The 20,020-nt window shown below is 62.4% G+C and overlaps 1 protein-coding gene across 1 annotated transcript in view; it reads right to left on the bottom strand.

Moving 5' to 3' along the window:
- Window positions 1-18,144, bottom strand: part of SRF (serum response factor) — a 36,356-nt gene extending 18,212 nt beyond the window's left edge. The window contains 5 exon segments of the mRNA XM_030558146.1: window positions 477-656; window positions 974-1,235; window positions 11,902-12,168; window positions 17,618-18,028; window positions 18,031-18,144. Of these exon segments, the coding sequence (XP_030414006.1) occupies window positions 477-656; window positions 974-1,235; window positions 11,902-12,168; window positions 17,618-18,028; window positions 18,031-18,144 (1,234 nt within the window).
- Between the last annotated feature and the right edge of the window lie 1,876 nt (window positions 18,145-20,020).

Here is a 20,020-nt window from a genome sequence, read left to right on the forward strand (position 1 = left end):
TTTTACACAGGGTCAGTCACTCCAGGGAGCCAAGCAGCTTCCCCGCCACAGCTCCCGGCTCCCCGAAACCAACACAGCGCCACCGCCAGAACTGGGGAGAGATGCTTGGGTGGCCAGGAATCTGCCAAGACACCCCTCCTTCCACACTGACTGCTGGGCCCCCTATGCACAGTCAAACTCAGCCTGCCCCGTGCATCTGGCTGACGAGCACAAGGCTGTGCCCAGCCCCCAGCCTGGGGAGGCCTTGCAGTGCAGTGGGAGCCCAGCTGGATGGATCAGTTCAGCACTGACGGCAGCGTCCCTGCAGCATGCGCCGAGCCTGTTTAGGATACCGCCCCCTGCCAGCCAGCAGGCAAGCACTGCCCTCCAGAGTACCCTGTGCCCAGCCTCCTGTGCCCTTCAGCCTGGCATGGGCCGTGCTCCCTGCGCCCCAGTCCCCCCTCCCACGAGCAAGCCAAGGAGAAGCGAGCGCTGACCTGTCAGAGACACAATCTGCCCTCCAGCTGTGGCGGGGAAACGGAAGACTGTCTGCTGTGCCTGCTGCAGCTGTCCAGCTGTGCCCGCGACCGCCTGGCCCTGCTGGCTGGAGAGGGCCAGCGAGTGCGGCTGTAACTGGGCGAGAGGAATGGTAGGGGTCCCAGGAGGGAGCGAAGCACCTGCCAAAAGGAGGGGGAAAGAAAGGCTTCATCACGACCAGCTCTTTTTACCTCCTCCAGTCCCGGAGCTTGTGCTGAGCTTCCTCCTAGGGGCGGCCCTGGACACAGCCACACGGCCCACCTTGGATCCCTGCAATCCCCACCACAGCCGGGAAGGCAGCGAGAGCCCATCCCCTCTTGCCCCCGGGGCAAAGGCCTGGCCGCAGGGACAGCGTCCAGAGAACAGGCCCATCCAGCACCGCTGCCAGCAAGGTAGCCCTGTTCGCTTCACCCACAACCAATCGGCCTGGGGCCAGGCCTCGAGAGCACACACTGACCTGGCATGAGAGTGAAGCCGCTGGGGAGCTGCATAAGCCCTCCGGAGGCCACGGCGCTGGTGCCCGTGGTTTTGAGCACAGTCCCATTGGCGCTGGTGACGGTGTTGGGGCTGACGCTGGCAGAGACAGGAGCTAGGTAGTTGGTGATCGGGTAAGAGGGGCCGCTGCTGACCTGCATGGACGTGGAGGTGGTGGGCACGGTCTGGATGGCTGACGTCGTCCCCGGCAAGTTGGTAACTGTGAACGCAGGCTTCAGCGAGTCCTACAAGAGACTGGTGGGTGAGGGAGAGCCAAACCAGGTCCTGAGCCCCGTCTGTGCCCCATCCCCACTTCAGGGCTCTGCCAACCCCTCAAACCAAACCGGGTCCTGAGCCCCGTCCGTGCCCCATCCCCAGCCAGACCTCAGGGCTCTGCCAAACCCCTGGGTAAGGGGCTACACAGGCTAGCAGGCAACAGAAGCTGCTGGGAGCCAGGGCCAGGCCCGTGTGAGCACCAAACTCCCTGAAACAGGCAGAGCAAAAATCCACACTATGCTGGCATGCCTTGGGGCTCTGGGAACACCCCACTGGTCTGGGCACATCCCCAAGCTCCGGGCACACCCCACTGCACATCCCCAGAGCTCCGGGCACACCCCCGGGACTCCGGGCACACCCCCACGTACACCTCACTGCTCCGGACACACCCCGACGTACACCCCACTCCTCCTGGCACACCCCTGGGCTCTGGGCACACCCCCAGGTACACCCTACTGCTCTGGGCACACCCCCAGGTACACCCTACTGCTCTGGGCACATCCTGGGGCTCCGGGCACTCCCCACTGCTCTGGATACACCCCCATGTACACCCCACAGCACACCCCACTACTCCGGGCACACCCCTAGGTACACCCTACTGCTCTAGGCACACCCCACCATGGCACGCACAGGGTTCTCCCCTCCCCACACCAAACTTTGTTCTATGGCTGAATAATTAGCAGCCGGCCTGCAGCCAAACTACACTCAAAGGCAACACCAACTGTCCTACTCTTGTTCCAGAGACGCGTGATCGCTCAGTACGCGAGATGGACAGGGAATCAGCCCCGGGCAAGAGGCAAAGGAACCACTGCTACACAGGAGCCTTGAGATCAGCTGCACTGAAGATGGCGACAGAAATTAGAAAGATCTGACAGGGACCCACACTGGGCAGAAAGAGATCCTGTCTGTCTGCTGTGGCCCCCACACAGCTCCAGCGTGGGCCATAAGTTGCTCCGGAACAACCCCCCATGTGCAGGGGTCAGGAGGAGCAACGAGCCACAAGCCAGCCGCAGAGCCCTGGGGCGCCAGTCCTCTGGGCACTAGCCTTCCCGGGGATCACAGCACCACCCAGCTGCCGAGGGTTACGGAGCTCGTGCTCAGAGCACTGCACCGCGAGTGCAGACTGGCGGGCCCAGAGCTCCCATGTGCTGCGGCCGGCCTGTCGCTCTGCCAAGAAGTAGGAATTCACAGCCTGCCTAACGTCTAAAAAAGGGAAGGCAGCCCATTTTGGACAGGCCCAGCCAATCCAGAGCGCCCTGCCCGTCTCCCCCAGGGGAGGGGAGGGGAGGGTTGGGTGGCAGAGCCCCGCTAGCCGCGCCACTGAGATTCCCTGCAGTCCGAATTAGAACGAGCATGTGATAACGGAGCAGAGCCAGGCAAATCACTTTCCATTATCTCAGCGGCACTCTCCTGTCCCCACGCGCAGGGGCAAGCCACCAGCCCCAGCCCCTCACTGGGAGGACAAGAGAGGGTGACCCAGCCACCCAGTTGATGCTTCCAGGGGGATCAGCCAGCAATTCAATAAGAGCCAACCGGGTGGGCATCCCCACTGCCGTGCACCCTGGGTATCGTACCCACGGGGGCGCATTCTCAGCACTGCCCACAACTCATACCACCTGGGGGGCTTCCTCTCTGCCTACTCCCACAGTGCCCCCACCCCTCCGCCCGCTCAGAATCCCCAACCCCCGCTGCAGGACAGCTGCTTGGTCCCCACTCTGCTCTTGGTCAGGGCAGTGAGAGGGAGCCAGCCCCTAAACTCCCCTACCACCTTCTGGGGATCCCCCCTATGTCACCACTCTGCAGCGGCCAAGCTGGCAGGGGCGTTTTCTCTTTGAAACTAAACTTCAAAACAACGGCCAAGGCGGGTAGAGGGGGGAGACCCACCAGCCCAACCCCCCCTTCCCCCTCCATTTCAAAACACTAAGAATTGCCAAGTTTCATTTGAATAGCTGGACAGCCCTGGTGACTCATGCACAGGGCCCCTGGCATGGTCCTGCCAGGGTGCCCAGCCCAGCAGGGCAGAGCCCAGGGTTCCTCAGAGCAGAGCACCAGAGCAGCTCGGCACGGAGAGTGCCCCCACCAGCGCCCGCGGGCAGGGACCAGGGGGGGCAGTCAAGCTGTCCGGGGGCAGGAGTCGACAGGGCAGGGGATACCGCAGTGTGGACACGAGAGCCCTAGGCTCAAGCACAGGTCAGAAAATCTTTACCCTGGGTTCAAATGCGGGGCAGATGCTCTAGCCCAGGGGTCCCAACATTGCGCCCCATTAACCGAGGGTTGCAGTACACCCAGCGCCCCCACCCATCCACGAGCGTGTACACAGAGCACTCAGCGTTTAGTATCTGAAGTCTCGTGGTGTTGGAGGGGGAGGGGCTGGCCTGAGGATTTTGACCCATGGGGGCTGGCAAGCCCTCCTCCATTGCTGTCCCCTGCCAGCTCCCTGGGGCAGGGCTGTGCCTGCTGGTCTGGGCAGCCTCATTCCCACAATCCCCTGCTGCCCACTCCAGGGGCTGCGACGGGGATCCAGGCCAAAGCAGCCTCCCTCCAAAAGCCAGCCCTGCAGGGACCCCAGCTGGGCTCAGGTCAGTGGTTCCCAGCCCTCTTGGGCAGAGGAATCCAGGGGCCAAGGAAATTTATTTCCAAAGAGCAGTTGGGGGCCACAAGGGTTCCTTCAGGGCAGGCTCCCCGCTTTGCTGAGAGAAGGCTGCTGCTAACATTCCAGCCCTATGCACACAGATTGACGTCCGACGCCACCGCCAAACTCTTCCCAGCCCACACTCCTCCCGCCACCTTCACAGGGAGTGTCCCTGGCTCCTACACCCCCGCTGCAGGCCCTGGGGCGGGCATGTGCTGCATTCACTCCACCTACCCCAATGGGTGCACAGGCCCTCGTGGCCCAGAGCAGATCAGCTCCTGTGTCCTACGCTTGCTGCTCTGCCTTGGCCCACTGGCCGCATTCTGCATGTCGCCATCCCGCATGGCAGGGGAACCACGCAGCCAGCTGGGGCTGTTTGGAGCAACCGAGGATGGATAAGCAACAGGCTGGGACTCGTCATTCTGAGGGAGTGGCGCTCCCACACGATCACTCCGAGGTCCCCGCCACACTGGAAAATCATGGAGTCCAAGGCCAGAAGGAAGCAGTAGCTCCTCATGCAGCCTGACCTGCTCAGAACCCAGCTCCTGGAACAGACTCCAGGAGCCTAGAGCAGCATGTGCCCCAGGCAGAGAACAGGAGGGACCTAGGCGCACCAGGGCCCCTGCATGGCAGGGAAACGTTTAAGTGAGCTCGACCCAGGTCATCCTGGCAAGCGAGCACCCCCGTCCCGCCCCACCGAGGAAGGGGCCAGTGTGTCTGTGCAGCTCCAAAGTGGCTCACACAGCTGTGTGCTGGGCACGGCCCGCCTGCCCCCTGCCAGCAGGGTGCTCTGGAAGTGTCCCGGAGCAGGGGCGCCGGAGATCCACCGTCTGCCACACGCAGAACGAGCAACATCTCGCCCTCCCGGACAGCAGGGCCCTGCTCTGAGCTGCCAGGGCTCCGGGGACAGCGCTTACTTCGTTGTGCCTAGGCTGTACTGCCAACTGCATCCTCAGGTGTGCACCCCCTGCACTGCAGGTGAGAGACGTGAGCCCCGAGACAAGTGCAAAGCTGGGGAGGGGCCAGCTCCAAACCAATACCACTTCCAGGACGTCCGGCCTCTCCCCCACACCTGCTACCCAGCCACATTCCAGCCCCTCGCCCGCTGCAGCTGTTCCCTTTGTCAGCACACAAGTGGCGCCTGGCCTGCCACAGCAGGGGGAAGGGGGGCAGGCCAGGCCCAACTCACCACCATAGGGAGCCGATGTCCCCCCAGAGCAGCAGAGAACCTGGAACCCATCAGCTCCCAGCTCCTGGGGCTCAGCAAACAGCCTCTTCTCTGCCTTGTCCCCTCACCCTCCCTGGCCCAACTTCCAGCTCTCCCAAGCCAGGCTCAGCCTGGCCCTTGGGGGAGCCCTGCCAGCTGCTGGCACAGAGCCTGGAGCAATGGCTGGTGAGCCTCCCAGCCGGAGCGTGCCCACCCTGCTCGGGGGAAATATGCACCCGGGTCAGGGACAGTGGAGCAGTGAGCTAGGAGAGTCACCTTCCACACCTACTGGCAGCAGGCTCAGCAGCCCCCCATGCCCATGTGCCCCCCACTCACCAGGGTATGGGTGAGGAGAGCCCTAGCTAGCACTGAATGATCGGACCTCACAACTGTTACTATTTCCCCTTCTAACACTGTGCGGCAGGGTGTGTGTGGGGGGTCCTGCCCACTGAGCAGGTGAGGCTGGAGGCCCACAGACACTATGGGGTACTGGCAGCCTGGCCTGGACAGACACGAGCCAGCTGGCTCGCCCCTGTGTGGCCCAAGATCTGGCCAGCGTCCTAGGGCAGAGGGCTCAGCCTCCACCTGCTCTGAAGGATCCCGCAGGCTGACCCAGGCCCCAGTGCTCACAGGAGGCTGCCTCCCTGCCCTAGGCCGCAGCCACCCGCTCCATCAGGGGTGGTGGAACACAGGAGAAGGGAGGCTCACGCCACCTCCAGCTCCCAGCTCTCTCCCCTCCCCTGCGGCGCAGGCATCCGGCACGTTTGGATTGAGTCAGATCTCCTGCACTGAGCTGCACCAGGACCTGCGTACATGGCAGCCCCCTGCCAGGGGTGGGGGGCAGCTGTGGGGGGCCTGTGTACCTTGGCACCGAGCTGGCCCCAGCCACCTCAGTGAGGAGCAGGCATTGCACTGGGAACCTCGGCAGCATCACCGCGCAGGCCCCACTGGGCCAATCCCCCGGCCAGGCTGAGCCCCAGCTCCATCACCAGCTGCCTGCCTCTGCTGGAAGGATCTCATGCTCCTCCTGGGGCACCATGCGGGACAGCACCTGGGCTCCCCCCGCCAGGCCGCGCCCCTGCAGGCCCACTCCACAAACTATGCTTGGGAAAGGAGAGATGCCAAGAGAAGCAGCACTCCTTGAGGGGCTGGGAGCCATCCTGGCCTGCCTGCAGCCTGGCCTGCCCCTCTGTTTGCTGGGGCGGCAAGTCTGACCCTGCAGTGCACGGAGAGCTGCAGCCGCATGCCCTCACTACCCTGCCCCACACAGCCGGCTACTCATGGCCCCACTTGCTGCAGGTTCGCTGCACGGGTCGCAGGGGGAGGGCCAGGAACCAGCTGGCTATGGAGCCAGAGAACAACCCCCAACCCCCAGGAGATGGTCCAGCCCATGCCACATACCGTGCTGCAGGTCATGGGGTGCGGCGGGGCACAGGTAGCATGCCCGGGTGGAGAGCTGGCCAGAGCCGTGGTGCCCATTGCTAACAGCCAGGGGCATTAAGCCGGGGATGCTTCCCAACCAACCTGTGGCTGGAATTCCTGGACAGCCGCCTGCGACGTGTTTGAGCTGGAGCAGAGCTGAGGCTGCATGCAGGACTAGGCAGGCTCCCGGGCCTGCTCACCACTCCCCGAACGCCATGGGAATCCTCGCTCCGGTACTGGTGCGCCAAGAACACTGGGCAGAGTGCGGCTCCTGGCCACCATTCCTGGAAGCTGCTACCGAGCAGCCAGGGTCTCGTTTACAGCGCCCGGCACTCTCCGCCCACCCCCAGGCCAGGCAGCGGGACACAAGGAACAGGAGCTCCTTGACCGCATGGTGCTGCCTCAGGCTGGCCATTCCGGGCGGGGACGGGGCTGTCCATGTCAGACCTTCCCTCTGCTGCAGCCCCACACACCCCAGTGCTCAGCAGCAGCCTGGCAGCCCCCTTTCAAGAGCTGCTCTCAGTCAGCTCCCACGCAGCAGAGACCTCATCAAACAGCTGGCACCACGGACAACTGCCAGGGGCACACGAGGCTGCAGCGCATGGTCGGGGTCTGGCTCCAGGCTCCTCAGATGGGCCAGCCCAAGGATCAGACAAGTAGAGAGGATGCACAAGCAGGATTCCCCCTCCCCCCGCTCCCCAGCCAAGTGCTGGCCAGGCCCCATCAGACTTAATTTAGGAGATCTAAGGAGAACATAACCCACAGCACCGACTGGGACGTGCTGTACACACAGCGGGGCTGGGAGAGGGGCGAGGGACGCAGGCAGGGATTAAACCCAGACTCCCCCTTCCCCCAAACAGAAGCGTGGTCCTAGCCAGCACATAGGGCTTGGAGACATGCCCAGGCACACGCCCCTACTGGGCTGGACGCTCCCCATGGTGGGGGAGAGGCCTGACAGACAACACTGAGGCAGGGCCAAGTAACCCCAGACCATGCCTGCCAGGGGTTTGCCCACCCTGGTCTTACAGACCCCCAGTGATGGGGACCGCACTGCCTCCCTGGGCAGCCTGGGCCAGAGCTTAACCACCCCAACAGGAAGTTTCCTCACATCTCACCTAAATCTCCCTGCGGCGGATGATGCCCGTTACTGCTTGTCCTCCCTTCAGTGGGCAAGGAGAACAACTGATCACCCTCCTCTCAGTAGAAGCCCTTGGCATCTTCCAAGATTTATCAGGCCCCCCCCCAGCCTCCTCTTCTCAAGGCTCAGTACAGGCCCAGTTTGGTAACCTTCCCTCCTTGCTCAGTTTGATTGTTCCCCAGTGGCCTCTCCTGGGCCTGCCCACTGCCAGAGGCAAAGGCAGCACGAAGGAGGCAGGTGAAGGGGGAAAGCAGCAGGGACCCACCACCCCCCCTCAATGCAGCTGGGCACCCCGAGGAGGGAGTGATTAGGCTGAAGAGACTAGCCTCACTGCTCAGTCAGCTGAAAGCCAGAGACTCCTGGAGCTGCCTGAGTGGCCCCCGGCTAGGAGTCCCAGCATCCTCCCCGCAGCCCGCCTTGCCGATCTCTGCTGCACTAACCAAGCCCACTCCCTGCTTCGCTTTGGTGTGACGACAGCCCAGTGCTTTCGAGGGCTCGGCCACTGCTCCGCTCCCCTCCCCAGGCCACGCTGCAGCGTCCTTCCCCATCGCCCTCCCCAGGTGCTGCCACCCCAGCACTGGCACATGGAAGTGCTGAGGAGCCAAGCTCCCGGGAGGGCCTGTGAGTGCAGAGGGCCCCGGGACGCACTCCAGGCTGGGGCTTTTCGTCACTCTCTGGGGTCTGATGGAGCTTGCTGCCACAGAGCATCCCTGCCTCCACTGTGACCTGCACTCAGGCTGGACCGCCGCTGGAGGCAGAAAGGGGGTTGGAGGCTAAAAGAGCGCAGCCTTCAACAGACGTTCACGCATCTCCCACACACTTGCCGTGGGAGGCGGGGCTGCAGCTGCACCCAGGAACGCTGACTGGTCAGCAACTCTTGGAAATGCCCGAGAATCAGCAAAAAAAACACCCTTAATGTTGTGCCAACATACCAGGGCACACTGGGTCACCCAATTGGTTAGCCTGGCCTCAATCCTGGGCAAACTCCTGGCAAAGCTGGTACTGGGAGCAATCAGCCAAGAATTAAAGGGTCGGGGTATAATTAATGCTAGTCAACAGGATCATGGGGGAAATGGGTCTTCGGGAAACAAGCCAGCTGTCGTTTCCGATGAGATCACAAGATCAGGTGATATGGTAACTGTGAGACATCCTGTCCTCAGACTCAGCGCCACCCGCTACACTCCACATAGCCCAAGGCCCAGCTTCCCGACAGAGCTCAGAAAGTAACTAGCTGTGGGGGCCCGTGGGGCTCCGTACCCAGCTTAGCACTAATTCAATGTCTATCGATGATCCAGAAGAAAATCTGACGTCCTTGTCGGTAAAACATGCAGACGACAGGACACTCAGTGATCGGGATCGCTGGTCAAGCGGGATCCTTTGACATGGATTTTAATACAGCCCAACACCAGGGCAGACGTGAGGAGCAAAGCCCCAGGATGGAGGCTTTTATTCCGGAACGCAGGGACTCTGAAAAGGACTTGAGGGTGGGTCATGGCTGACAATCGGCTGAACACCAGCTCCCAGTGCCAGGATGCTGTAGGAAGGAGGGGCCAGATCCTTGGCTGCAAAGCAGGGGAATATCAAGCAGAAGCAGGAAGCATGGGGGTCATCACCGTATACAGCACTGGGGAGATGGTTACTGGATACTGGGTCCACACTTCAACCAAAGAGAAAGATGTGAACAAATTGGAGAGGGCTCTGCAGCAGGGCGCCTGGAGGAGAGTGATCTGGAAAACACCTCCCACAGCCAGAGACTGAAGGAGGCCCAGCCAGGCAGTTTATCCGAGAGATGACTTGATTGCAATCTACAAGTGCGTAGACAGGGAAGAGATTTTGGCTAGCAGGGTGCTCCAACCCCACAAACACAGACAAGATCCCACGGCTGGAAGCAGACTCTAGACACATTCGGATTGGAAAAAAGACGTCAACTTCTACCAGCGAAGATCATTAACCCTGGGCTTGTGGATTCTCCGACACTTGGAGACTTTACATCACAACTGGATCTCTTCGGCAGAGCCCGGCTCGAGCACAAACTGACGTTCTGGGCCCCATGCCAGAGTTGCTGGGGGAGGCTGTCTGGACTGCGCTTTACAGGTGTCAGGAGGGATGAGCACAATGGGCTCTTCTGGCCTTGGGCCCTCTGAACCGAGAGAGCTCTGCAGTGTGAGCGCTCATGACAGACACGCTTCTGCTTTTCCAGGGCTGGGCGGCCGCGGCTTGTGCAGTCATGGAGACTCAGCCCTGAGGCAGTGGTACAGGGCATCAGGACTCCGGTCCCAGCTCAGCTTCCTGGAGAGTCGTGCTGGGCATGCCGCATGGCTCCGTCACCCTGCTGGGCACGCGCAGGGCACACTGCCAGCAGGGGCAGGGCTGAGAGAGAAGCGGGGAAGGATCCCCAGCTGCAGAAAACGAGGTGTGAGACGAAGCCAGCAGAGGGGCGTGCACAGGCTGCCCGTGCCGCAGATGGTCGGTCGGCCCACTGACAGGCAGCATACTGCCCCCCCCTCGCCATGGGCTCCAGCACAGGGCTGGGGTGCTGCGGCAGTCCCCTTACTGCCAGTGCTAGCAGATCTCCACAGATGCCCAATTTCCTTCCCCCCTCAGCCTGCCAGCCCAGCAAGGGCCAGGGTCACCCACACCATGGGCTCAGCTGCAGGGCACGGGGTGGAAGGTTTTAACAAAGATCCCCCTCAGATGCTCCATTCCTCTGCCTTTCCAGGCTGTAGTGTGTGTCCAGAGAGCCTGGGAACCCCGCTTGGGGGGCTGTGATAGCCAGGAAGCCACCGACTTCAGGGGAGCAGATGGGACAGCAGGAAACGGGGTGGCTGCTGCTCAGGACTGTGCCAATATTGCCCCAGCGGAGGTGCCATGGGGGGCAGGAGTTTTCCAATGCCCCAGTCCGGTTGTGCAGCGCAGCACAGAGCAGGGAAGTCATCCTTGAGGGGTGGCTTCCACACCAAACCCCCCCGCCCCCCGGGGCTCAGCCACTCACACTGCCCAGCGCACAGCAGGGGGTAGCTACACCCCACCCCAGGTACCCTCAGCATAACAGCCTGTCCACCTGCGGCGCCCCACTGGGCCCTCGGCCTGCCTGCTCCTTCCCACCATGGAGCCAGGAGATCCACTGGCAGACACCCCGCACGGCGAGCGCAGACCCGAGACCCCCACCGGGACTGGTACCAAGAGAGGGTGGCAATCCCCCTGCCAGAGGCTCTGGCAGCCATCCTGGGAAGCAAGGCCACGGCCTGCCCAGCCTCCTTCCCCTCCCCCCGGGCACCACGTGGTCCCTCGCTGGGGGCCCATGTCCCCAGATGGCTCATCTCCCCCAGCTGCCAGCCCCCATGACTGAGCCTTTCCCAGCAGGGGGACACGGACGGCACAGGGGCTCCTAAAGCCAGGAGGGTCCCAGCCAGCAAGCCAGCCCCTGGGAGTCCCCAGGGCAGAGCAACAGCCCCATGTTCTTGGCACGCCACCGGCAGCAGGGCTAGCGAGAGCCCGAGCCAGCAGAGGAGGAACGGACCGGCCAGCCAAGCGATTCCATTCCCCATGTCCTCCCTGCCCCCTTCCAACCCGGCCCCAAAGCAAGAGACAGCTGCAGCTTATAAGGAATGTGAGGGGCCCTGCCAGGGACTCTGGCGAGGGAAACCAGACCTTATATGGCCATGGAGGCAGAATCAAATTTTTATCAATGAGAGCAAGAGCATGGAGACGCCGAAGGAGAGATAACAGGGTGAGGGGCAGCGGCGGGGGGGGGGGGGGGCGCCTGCAGGGGCAGTGACACCTGTCACCCCCCCCCCACCGAGGGGAGAGCGGCTCTGCAGCTCCTAGCCAGCGAGCCACAGGTGGGCAGGGGACTGCAGCACTGACCTCATAGCAGCCCAGGCCAGGAAACTATCCTCCCGCTCCAACCCAATCATCACCCCAGGGAAACTGAGGCACAGCCCCACCACAGGGAGGGGGACCCAGCTCACAGGGGCAGGGAGCGAAGGAGGGGGTCCAGCACCCAGGCCGGCAGACTAGGCCCTAGGATACTATGCCAAGGAACTGCAGGGGTGAGTCCCCCCAAGATCTAGCACGCAGCCCCAGTTGGCCCTGCAAGCTCCCCAGTCTGGGCAGCAGGAGAGGAGCCTTCAAGCTGATCCCTGCAACAGGGTGGTCCGCACGCTGGGCAGAGACCAGGCAGGCTGCCAGGGCCTGAGCCGGCCGTGCCCACGAGCACAGAGGAGAGGGGGTTACCTTTGTCTCGCCGCTGCTGTCGGACTCCGACACCTGGTAGGTGAGGTCGGTCTCCTCGAAGCCCGTGGCACTCATGCGCTGGTCGGTGGTGGGGTCGGACCGGGGGGGTGAGTCCGGGGAGTTCAGGCATGTCTGGATCAGCGCCTTCCCCGTCTCGCTGGTGATCATGGGCTGCAGCTTCCGCGTGGCAAACGTGTACACGTGGCCTGTCTCGCTGGCAACCAGCAGCAGCACCTGAGTGCCCGTCAGGGTGGAGAGCTCATAGGCCTGCAAGGCAGCAGAGGGAACACCGGTCAGCCACAGGCCGGGGCCAGCGCTGTCCTCACTGGAGACGCCAGCGTTACCTACCTCTACCTTTCCCCAGCAGGGCCCAGGTCTGTAGGGGTCACCGGAACCCCCAAAGTCCCCCCTCCCCCGAGCCCTCAGCCATGTGTGGCCTGCCCCACTGCTTCCTCTCACACCTGTGAGCCACATGCCCTGAACTCAGCCAGCCACTCACATGGACGTTGGTGCTGCCCCCCAAAACATCTCCCAGGCCGGCTGTTCTGCCTGAACCACCCCCCAGCATCCTCTTCATCAGGGCCCTTCCCGGCACCACCCCACCCCACTTCTCTTGTCACATAGTCGCCAGCCACCTCGACTGCCTGCCTGCCTGCTCCTGCCAATGTCTTTGCAGTGTCCTGAACGCCCCCCCCACCCCTGCCAGCCTAAGGCCTGCCCCCGGCAAATCCCAGGCAGCTTCTCCCAGGGCACGGCTGCCACGGGCAGAGCTCGTCCAAGCCTCAGCCCCATTTCTCCCCCACAGCCAGATTGCTACCAGGCTCTTAGGCTGTGCCTGTCTCCCCCTGGGTTTGCACAGCACCAGCCCCACGAGGCCTCTGGGCTGCCCTGGGCTCCCCGACCCAGCAACAGCCAGCGCCCCCAGCCCATGGGCTGCACACAGCCCCGGCAGCAGAGAGCTAGGCTCCACCAGGGCTGCCTGGCTTCAAGTCCTCCTCCACCCACACCATGAGAGCCAGCCAGACCCCCCAGGCCACAGGTGCCCCCAGCCAATCCTCCTGCTGCAGCCGGCGACAGCCAGGGGATCCGCCCTGCCCAACAACACCAGAGCTCTGGCAGCCTCAGCGACGCAGCAGGGCAGTCAGCCCTCGCCCAGGCAGGAAGGGGGCTGCCCCGCTGTGAGGGAGATGGCCCCCTGATCCCCTGGACAGGACCAGCACCCAGTGGGGGTCCTGTCTGCCTGCCAGCACAGCAGGGCACAGGTTCCCTGCAGCTCCCCGGGAAACCCCCCAAGCCCAAGAGCACAGTGCGGCGCTGCCAGGGATGTCTGCCATCTACCTTCTTTCCCTTCACGTCTCTAGGGACGGAGGCAAGCAGGGTTCTGGGAAAGGCTCTACCATCTCCCCTGGTAACAAGAGGTCCAGGAGTGAGCACCTGTGCACCACAGCACCGAGAAAACGTCCCACCATGTCCTGCCCCTCAAACCCCACTGCCGTGGAAGTCAGCCAGCAGGGCAAGGGAAGGGCCGACGGGACACAGCAGCACTTGGCTATGGCGTTCCAAGAGCAAGTGAGCTCCTAACACTCATCCCGGACTCATCCCGAGACTGTCCCACCGAACCCAGCACAAGCCGGACACGGCTGCTGGGGCCCAGACCTCTCCCAGGTTGGCAGGCTGGAGCTGAAACAAGACAGAGCCCCATGTTGTTTGCTGACCACCGCCCCCCTGCATGTCCAGCTGCTCCGGGTACGGCACTTGTCTCCTTGCCACCAAGGATCCGGGGAACACCACCAGAGCACACTAGCTGCAGGTCCCTGCTGCCAGGCGCCTGTGTTACTGCCCTGGCCCAGCAGCCGTTTGCAGCTCCCCCAGTCATCTCATCAGCGCCTGGCACCAGCACCCTGCCAGAGCACGGAGGTGTCAAACCAGGCCCAGCACTGACCTCTGCTTCCCTAGGCTGCCCACCCATGTGGCCCTCTGAAGTGGGCGAGACAGACATGGGACAGCTCAACTCACCACCTCCTCCTTGCTCCGCACGCTCAGGCAGGCACCCCCTGGTCTAGTGGGAACACCCCCCCCAGTGAGACTGGCAAACTGCTGCTCCGGTGCTTTGCAGCATTCGGGGCAGGCAGAGCTTTCCCCGGAGGGACAGTGGCGGCTAGCGCTATGCTCTGCCTTTGCAATGGTTAGCCTGAACCCAGCCCCTGGGAGCACAGGCTGGCCACTGGCCTTTCCCAGCATGCTCAGAGCAGCTCACGGGGGCCAGCCTGCCCTGGGCAAGAGGGGGAACAGGGACAGAAACCACTAGAGCAGTCCCAGCCAGAGGACCAACGCCTTCCCGAGCCCCAGCACCCACAGCCTGCAGAGGGAAGCTGCTTGCCCCACTGGTCCCCAGCAGAGCACCCCGGGGGGGCAGCAGTGCTGTCTCAGGCCCACAAGCACCCAAAGATCCAAGGAGCAGCCCAGCCCAGAAGCCAGAGGCAGCAGCAGCCCAGCTTTCTGAGCAGCTTTAGTCAAATCAGGGCAATCCCTGGTGCGGGCTCTCAGGGAGCGGTGACAAATCCGTTCCAGGCAGGTCAGTTACACCGGCAAGACTGCCGCACCAGGCTAGCGGGGAAGAAACACCGTACTGCAGGAGGTCCCCCCCCGGACGCTGCCAAGCACAGAGCAACATACAGCACAGCCCCAGCCGTGCAGAGCAGTCACGGCCGGAGGAGACAGGGCTGGGGTCCTGGCAAAGCACTGTTTAGCTGCACTTCAAGGAGGGCATGTTAGCAGCTGGCTCTGCTTCCACTGACCCTGCCAACTTCGCCTTCCCTGCCCCTCCGATGGCATCACCTGCCCCCGTGTGCCCTGCATGCCACCAGCCACAGCCAGGAAGGACAAGGGGGTACTGCCAGAGGGTAGTCAGCAGTCAGGTGCACCACCCTCAGCTCATCCCCAGCAACGTCACCGCATGCATCAGTGGTACAGAATCACAGCAGTTGGCTTCCGAAGGTACAGACCCGGCCACCCTTCTCACCAGCAAGGTACAGCCCTGCGCTCAAGGGCAACCTGCCACAGCTCCAGATTCTTCCCAGTTTGGTACAGGCCCAGCAGAGATTCCCGGAGAAGCCTCAGGAGCCCCGATGCCCACGGCACAGCATGGCAGCCCCTCACAGGCAACTCTCTACCCCCATCGGCTGCCTGGACCCTCTCCCAGCAGCTTCCCACTCTACCCCGGAGGAATCACATTGTACTGGCCCAGAGGCGCCCTGCACACATGGCGTTTCCCAGACACATCGGCACACAGCAGACTGGCGTAAGCTCAGAGGCAGAAGGGTTACAATTCGGGAAAGGCTCTACCATAACAACACTGGGTATTCGCGGTAGCCATGGAGATGCCCAATCCCTTTTTGAACCTGGGTACACCAAGGGTCTCCCTCCTCTGCCCCACTCATTGTTAATCAACTTTTATCACATCCTCTCTAATTCGTCTCCTTCCTAGGGGAACGAATGGCTCTCCCGAGAGGAGCCCTCCTGGCACCTGAGCAGTCTCTAAACTGCTCTAGCTCCGTAAACTCCCGGGAGAGATGCAGTGGCAGAACGACACACGGTGCCCACTGACCCATATAATGGCATCGTCGTCCATCCTGTTCCTCAGTCCTCTGAATATCGGGTCCAATTTTTGGATAGTTTTGAGAGCTCCCCACAACGATGCCCAGGTCCCGCTCTCACCTGACAGTAGAGCCCAGTAACCTGTATGACCAGGTCAAGTTTCCCCCTCTAATGGCCAGTACTTCGCATTTCCTGACATTGTGCTGCCTGTTCTCCCAGGCTGCCTTGGGCTTAGCCTAAATAACGGTGTCTCCTCTACAAACCTGCTCCATCCCTGCTTACCCCCATTTCCATGGTTCAAACCCCAACTGGCTCAGCTCAGCCCTTGAGATGGAGGAGACGATGCCAAAGAGCCCTTGACCCAGGCTGATGTCTCCCAGTATCGTCTATAAAGTGGGATTCGCTGGAGTGCTGAAGAGAACAGCCCCTCGGCACACTGTTCACCCGGCTGGCTGAGACGGCTGCACTCACGTGATAGCGTACACCCGGTCACCTTCCCTTGAGTTGCTAGCCAGCCAGGTGTAGCGGTCCCCATGCTTCTCTAACTCTTGGCTGGCCACACCTCCATGCGCTCAAGTGGAGATGCTAGACAGCTGATGGAGGGCATCCCACTCAATGTTTCACTCCTCAGTTCGGATGGGCAGAGCATTGGGTCACACCATTACGTTCAGAGCAACAACCCAGCATCCCAAGTCTGCCCTGAAACTTTTTGGGAGAGGCTGGGCCACCACCTTAATATCAATACTGCATTTTTGGGTTGTTCTCTCCCCTCTTGCTACAGTCAAGATCTCTTGATGCTAGGAAGCAAGTCTGCTGAGTAGGGCAGATCACATGTAAAAGCATCAAGTAAAGGCTGGACAATAACAGATCTGCTCTGCAGCTCTGGTAAAACACATCTGGAACATGTTCTGTTCTGGACTTCAGAACCAGAAACACATCAGGAGCTGGGAACTGGGAAGCAGATCTATGGGCAAGAGGGACTGACTTCCAAGGAAGGGAGCTAGAGATGCGCCAAGCATGGCTTGGCGAACACTTTGGGGGGGCAGCAAAGCTTAACTCAGTGTGTTGGGGGTGCGAACTCTGAGGGAAGGGATCTATTAGGGCTGTACAAAACTTCACCCGGTCACGCCTAGGAACAAGCTATGGGACCAGTTAGGCCAAATAGCGAAATGAGTCCCGACTGTTGCAGAGTTCAAGACTCTAGAATGCTCTCTCCAGCTGGGTCAGTCGGCACTAGATTGGGCAGGGCACTAGCGTGGGTATGGCAATACCACCCCCACTCACGGGGTACGGAGGTTTCCCTTTGCGCACAGCGGGGCTAGAACAGGAGAGGTAATGATTTACAGCGTGTTTGTGACTATTCTTTAGCCAGTGTTTTGAATACCACTTAGCCCCATGGGTGTAAACAGGATTTACACCCCTTTAAAAACACCTTCCCTCCTCCCCATCTAATGGGAGCCCTGAAACATCAACACTTCACAGTATTTCCCTAGGCGCTGCATGTGGGCAGTTTAGTACCTGGTCAATCTGCTGCTGGATATGACTGGTCTCCTTGAGCCAAGAGTCTCTATCATCATCAATCACGTTGATTACAGAAGGGTCTAAGGGCCACCCAAGAGCTGGCTCATCCTCACCCAAGTGTCTCTCTGTGTTTCCAGCGTGCCCGCCTCAGCACACCCAAACCGCCCTCTCCGACTACCCCTCCACTGGGCTCAGCCTGCACCCCAACCACCAGCGTCGGGCTAGCTACCGCAGGTTTAATGCCAGGCCAGGCCCCTGTCTGGCCCAGCGGAGCCTCGGGGCGGGGGGGAAGCCTCGTTCTCTGGTCCCAGCTTCAGAAGGGGGAGAGGTGACAAGTCCCAGCTGTGACTAAAGGAAGCCGCCCCGTGTCCCTTTCCCACTCCGCCCCGGGCTGGCACCCTGGGGTGCGGGGACACTCGCAGGGGAGCACCCTCCGCACCTTCCCAAGCCGCAGGTCCGCGGCTGCTCCGGGCTGGCAGAGGGGTTGCTCCGGGCCCCCGTGTCCCGAGCCGCCCCCACCCCCGGGGCGGCTATTGGGGCCCCTCTTCCGCAAAGGCCCGGGCGCTCCCTACCCCGGGCGCTCCCCCCAGCCCGGTACCTTCTTCATGATGCCGGTTTTCCGCTTGCTGAAGGTGGTGTAGCGCCGCAGCTTGTTGTCGATAAATTCCATCTTGATCTTGACCCGGCCCCGGGTCTTCTTGCCGGGCTTGGCCCCGCTCACGGCCCCGCTCACCCCGCCGTAGCCCGCGGCCGCCGCCGCCGCCGCCTCGGGCCCCACCACCACCCCGAGCTCCACGTCCGCCAGGCTCCGCTTCAGGCCGCGCCGCTCGCCGCTGCCCAGCTCGTCCTCGTCCGCCGACTCCGAGTCGCCCTCGCTGCCGCTGTAGAGCGGCCCGGGCCCGGCCCCGGCCCCGGCCGCCGCCGCGTCCCGCTCCCGCTCGAAGCGGCCCCCCGCCAGCCCCGCGCCGTTGCCAGGGCCCCGGGGCCCCGCTCCGCCGCCGTTCGCGCCGCGCGGCGCCCCGGCCCCGGCCGGCCCGAGGCGGCCCGGGCCAGGCCCATGGCGGAGCCGCGGGCCAGGGCGGCAGCGCCGTTCCCGGCCCCGGCCCCGGCCTGGCTGGGTAACATGGTGCCGCGGAGGGAGAGCGAGGGAGCCGCGCAGGGACCCGAGGGCGGGTCAGGCCGGCGCTGCCATGGGCCCCGCGCCGGCTGCTCCGGCCCGGCCCCCGCCTCCGCCTCCCGGCCTGGCCCCGCTCGCTCCCGCTACAGACGGACCCGCTCGGGCGCCTGCTCCTGCCCGCCGCCCGCGCGCCACTTTCCCCCCATATAAAGCGATACAATGTTGCCTTTTATGGCGAAGCCGCTCCTTATATGGTGCGAGCCGGCGCCTCCCGCCCATTGGCCGCCCTCTGGCGGGCCTCGCTCGGCATTGGACGAGGGAGACCCGAGCGGCGCTTCCCATTGGCCCGGGGGCGGGGCTTGATTTGCATACATTCCTGGGGCGCTTGTGCTCACGCTCGACGTCAGCCGGAGGGGCCGAGGACTAGGGAGGCTCTTAAAGGGACAGAGCCCCATGAATGCTTGCGGGGCGGTAGCGCGGGCCTGGCCCGGGACAGAGCAGGGACAAGCTGGAATTAGAACGAGGAGAGGCTGGGGTCGAGCCGGGGGTGGGGAATCAGGGACTATGCAGGCCAGGCCAGGCGGCGTGCGGGCAGGGGAGCTGTAGGCCTCTGCCCTGGGTTATTTCTAGTCCCTGTGCCAGGATTGGACCACAAGGGGATTAGCTCAGTTTATTGCCCTTCCCCACCAGAGGTTGGTGAAGGCTTCTGGCCTTGGGAGCCACTCAGCTCCCACCTCCACCCCAGTGGATGCCTAGGGGGTTAGGTCAGCACTTTCCTGTGTTAAAGACCTGCCATGAGCCCCCAGCCGAGCTGAAAGCAGCCACTGCCCTCCTCTTCCTATGGTCCAGCAACCTCTCACAACCCCCAAGTCATGCCAAGATTTAACATTTGATTAGCCTGTGGAACTCAGTACCACAAGATATCATTGAGGCCAAGAGCATAGCCGGGTTCAGCAAACAACTGGACATTAATACGCACAGGAACATCCACAGTCCCCATAGACAACATGAAAATAAGGGCTATAAACCCTCATTTCAGGGCAGAAGGCAGACACAAACTGGTGGAGCTGGGAGAAACTCCCCTTGTGGGCAGCTTATTCTGAAGCTGTCCACTCAAGGTTCTCCCACGTTCCTGTGAAGCTGCTGATCCTGACCACAGTGGGAGACAGGCTATCAGAGTAGCTGGGCCATGGCTCTGACCCAACCTGGCAGTTCCTACGCCAAGGTCTACACAGCAAGATACAAAGCTCTGGCTTTAGATCATGACTGGAAGCTAGGACCCACCTATCCCATCTGTTTCACACAAGGTCCTTTGATTTCTTTGGAGACTCAAGTGGTTGCCTTACAAGCAGCTAAAGACAGCACAAAAAGGGGCCCAGTTCCCTTTCTCCCAGCATCCTCGCTGATAGCAGCTATCTTGGGGGGGGGAGTGGGGGCCCCAACTGGATATCCCATTCCTCCCCCACTCAGCAGAACCAGTCACCCCCAGGTCAGTCGGGGGGGCAGGGAGAGGAGGGGTAGCCCAGGGGAGAGGTGCTATCGGATGAGAAGCTTCACAACAGAACCCAAGCTAGGGGCCCCAGCAGGAGGGGAGAGCCTCCACACGTTAGGAGCAGGCGAGGGATAACGCCGGAGGGCCAAGGGCTGGGAATGCAGAGGGTACAGAGACCAGAGGAAGGGGAACAAGCCAGCCCTGCCCCTGGGGGTGGGCCACAGAGAACAGGGTAGGTACAAGAGAGATGGCAACAGACATGCTGCTTCCCGAGGCCAGGAGAGTTCAAGGGAGGGTGGGGGGACACTCCTGGTCCTGTTCTGCAGCAGCCACCCTGTACCTCTCAGAGGCTGAGGGACTGTCTGACTCCCTCGTCTGAGCCTGTAACAGGG

This window comes from Gopherus evgoodei, chromosome 3 (genome assembly GCF_007399415.2).
Source record: "Gopherus evgoodei ecotype Sinaloan lineage chromosome 3, rGopEvg1_v1.p, whole genome shotgun sequence".
Classification (NCBI taxonomy): domain Eukaryota; kingdom Metazoa; phylum Chordata; order Testudines; family Testudinidae; genus Gopherus; species Gopherus evgoodei.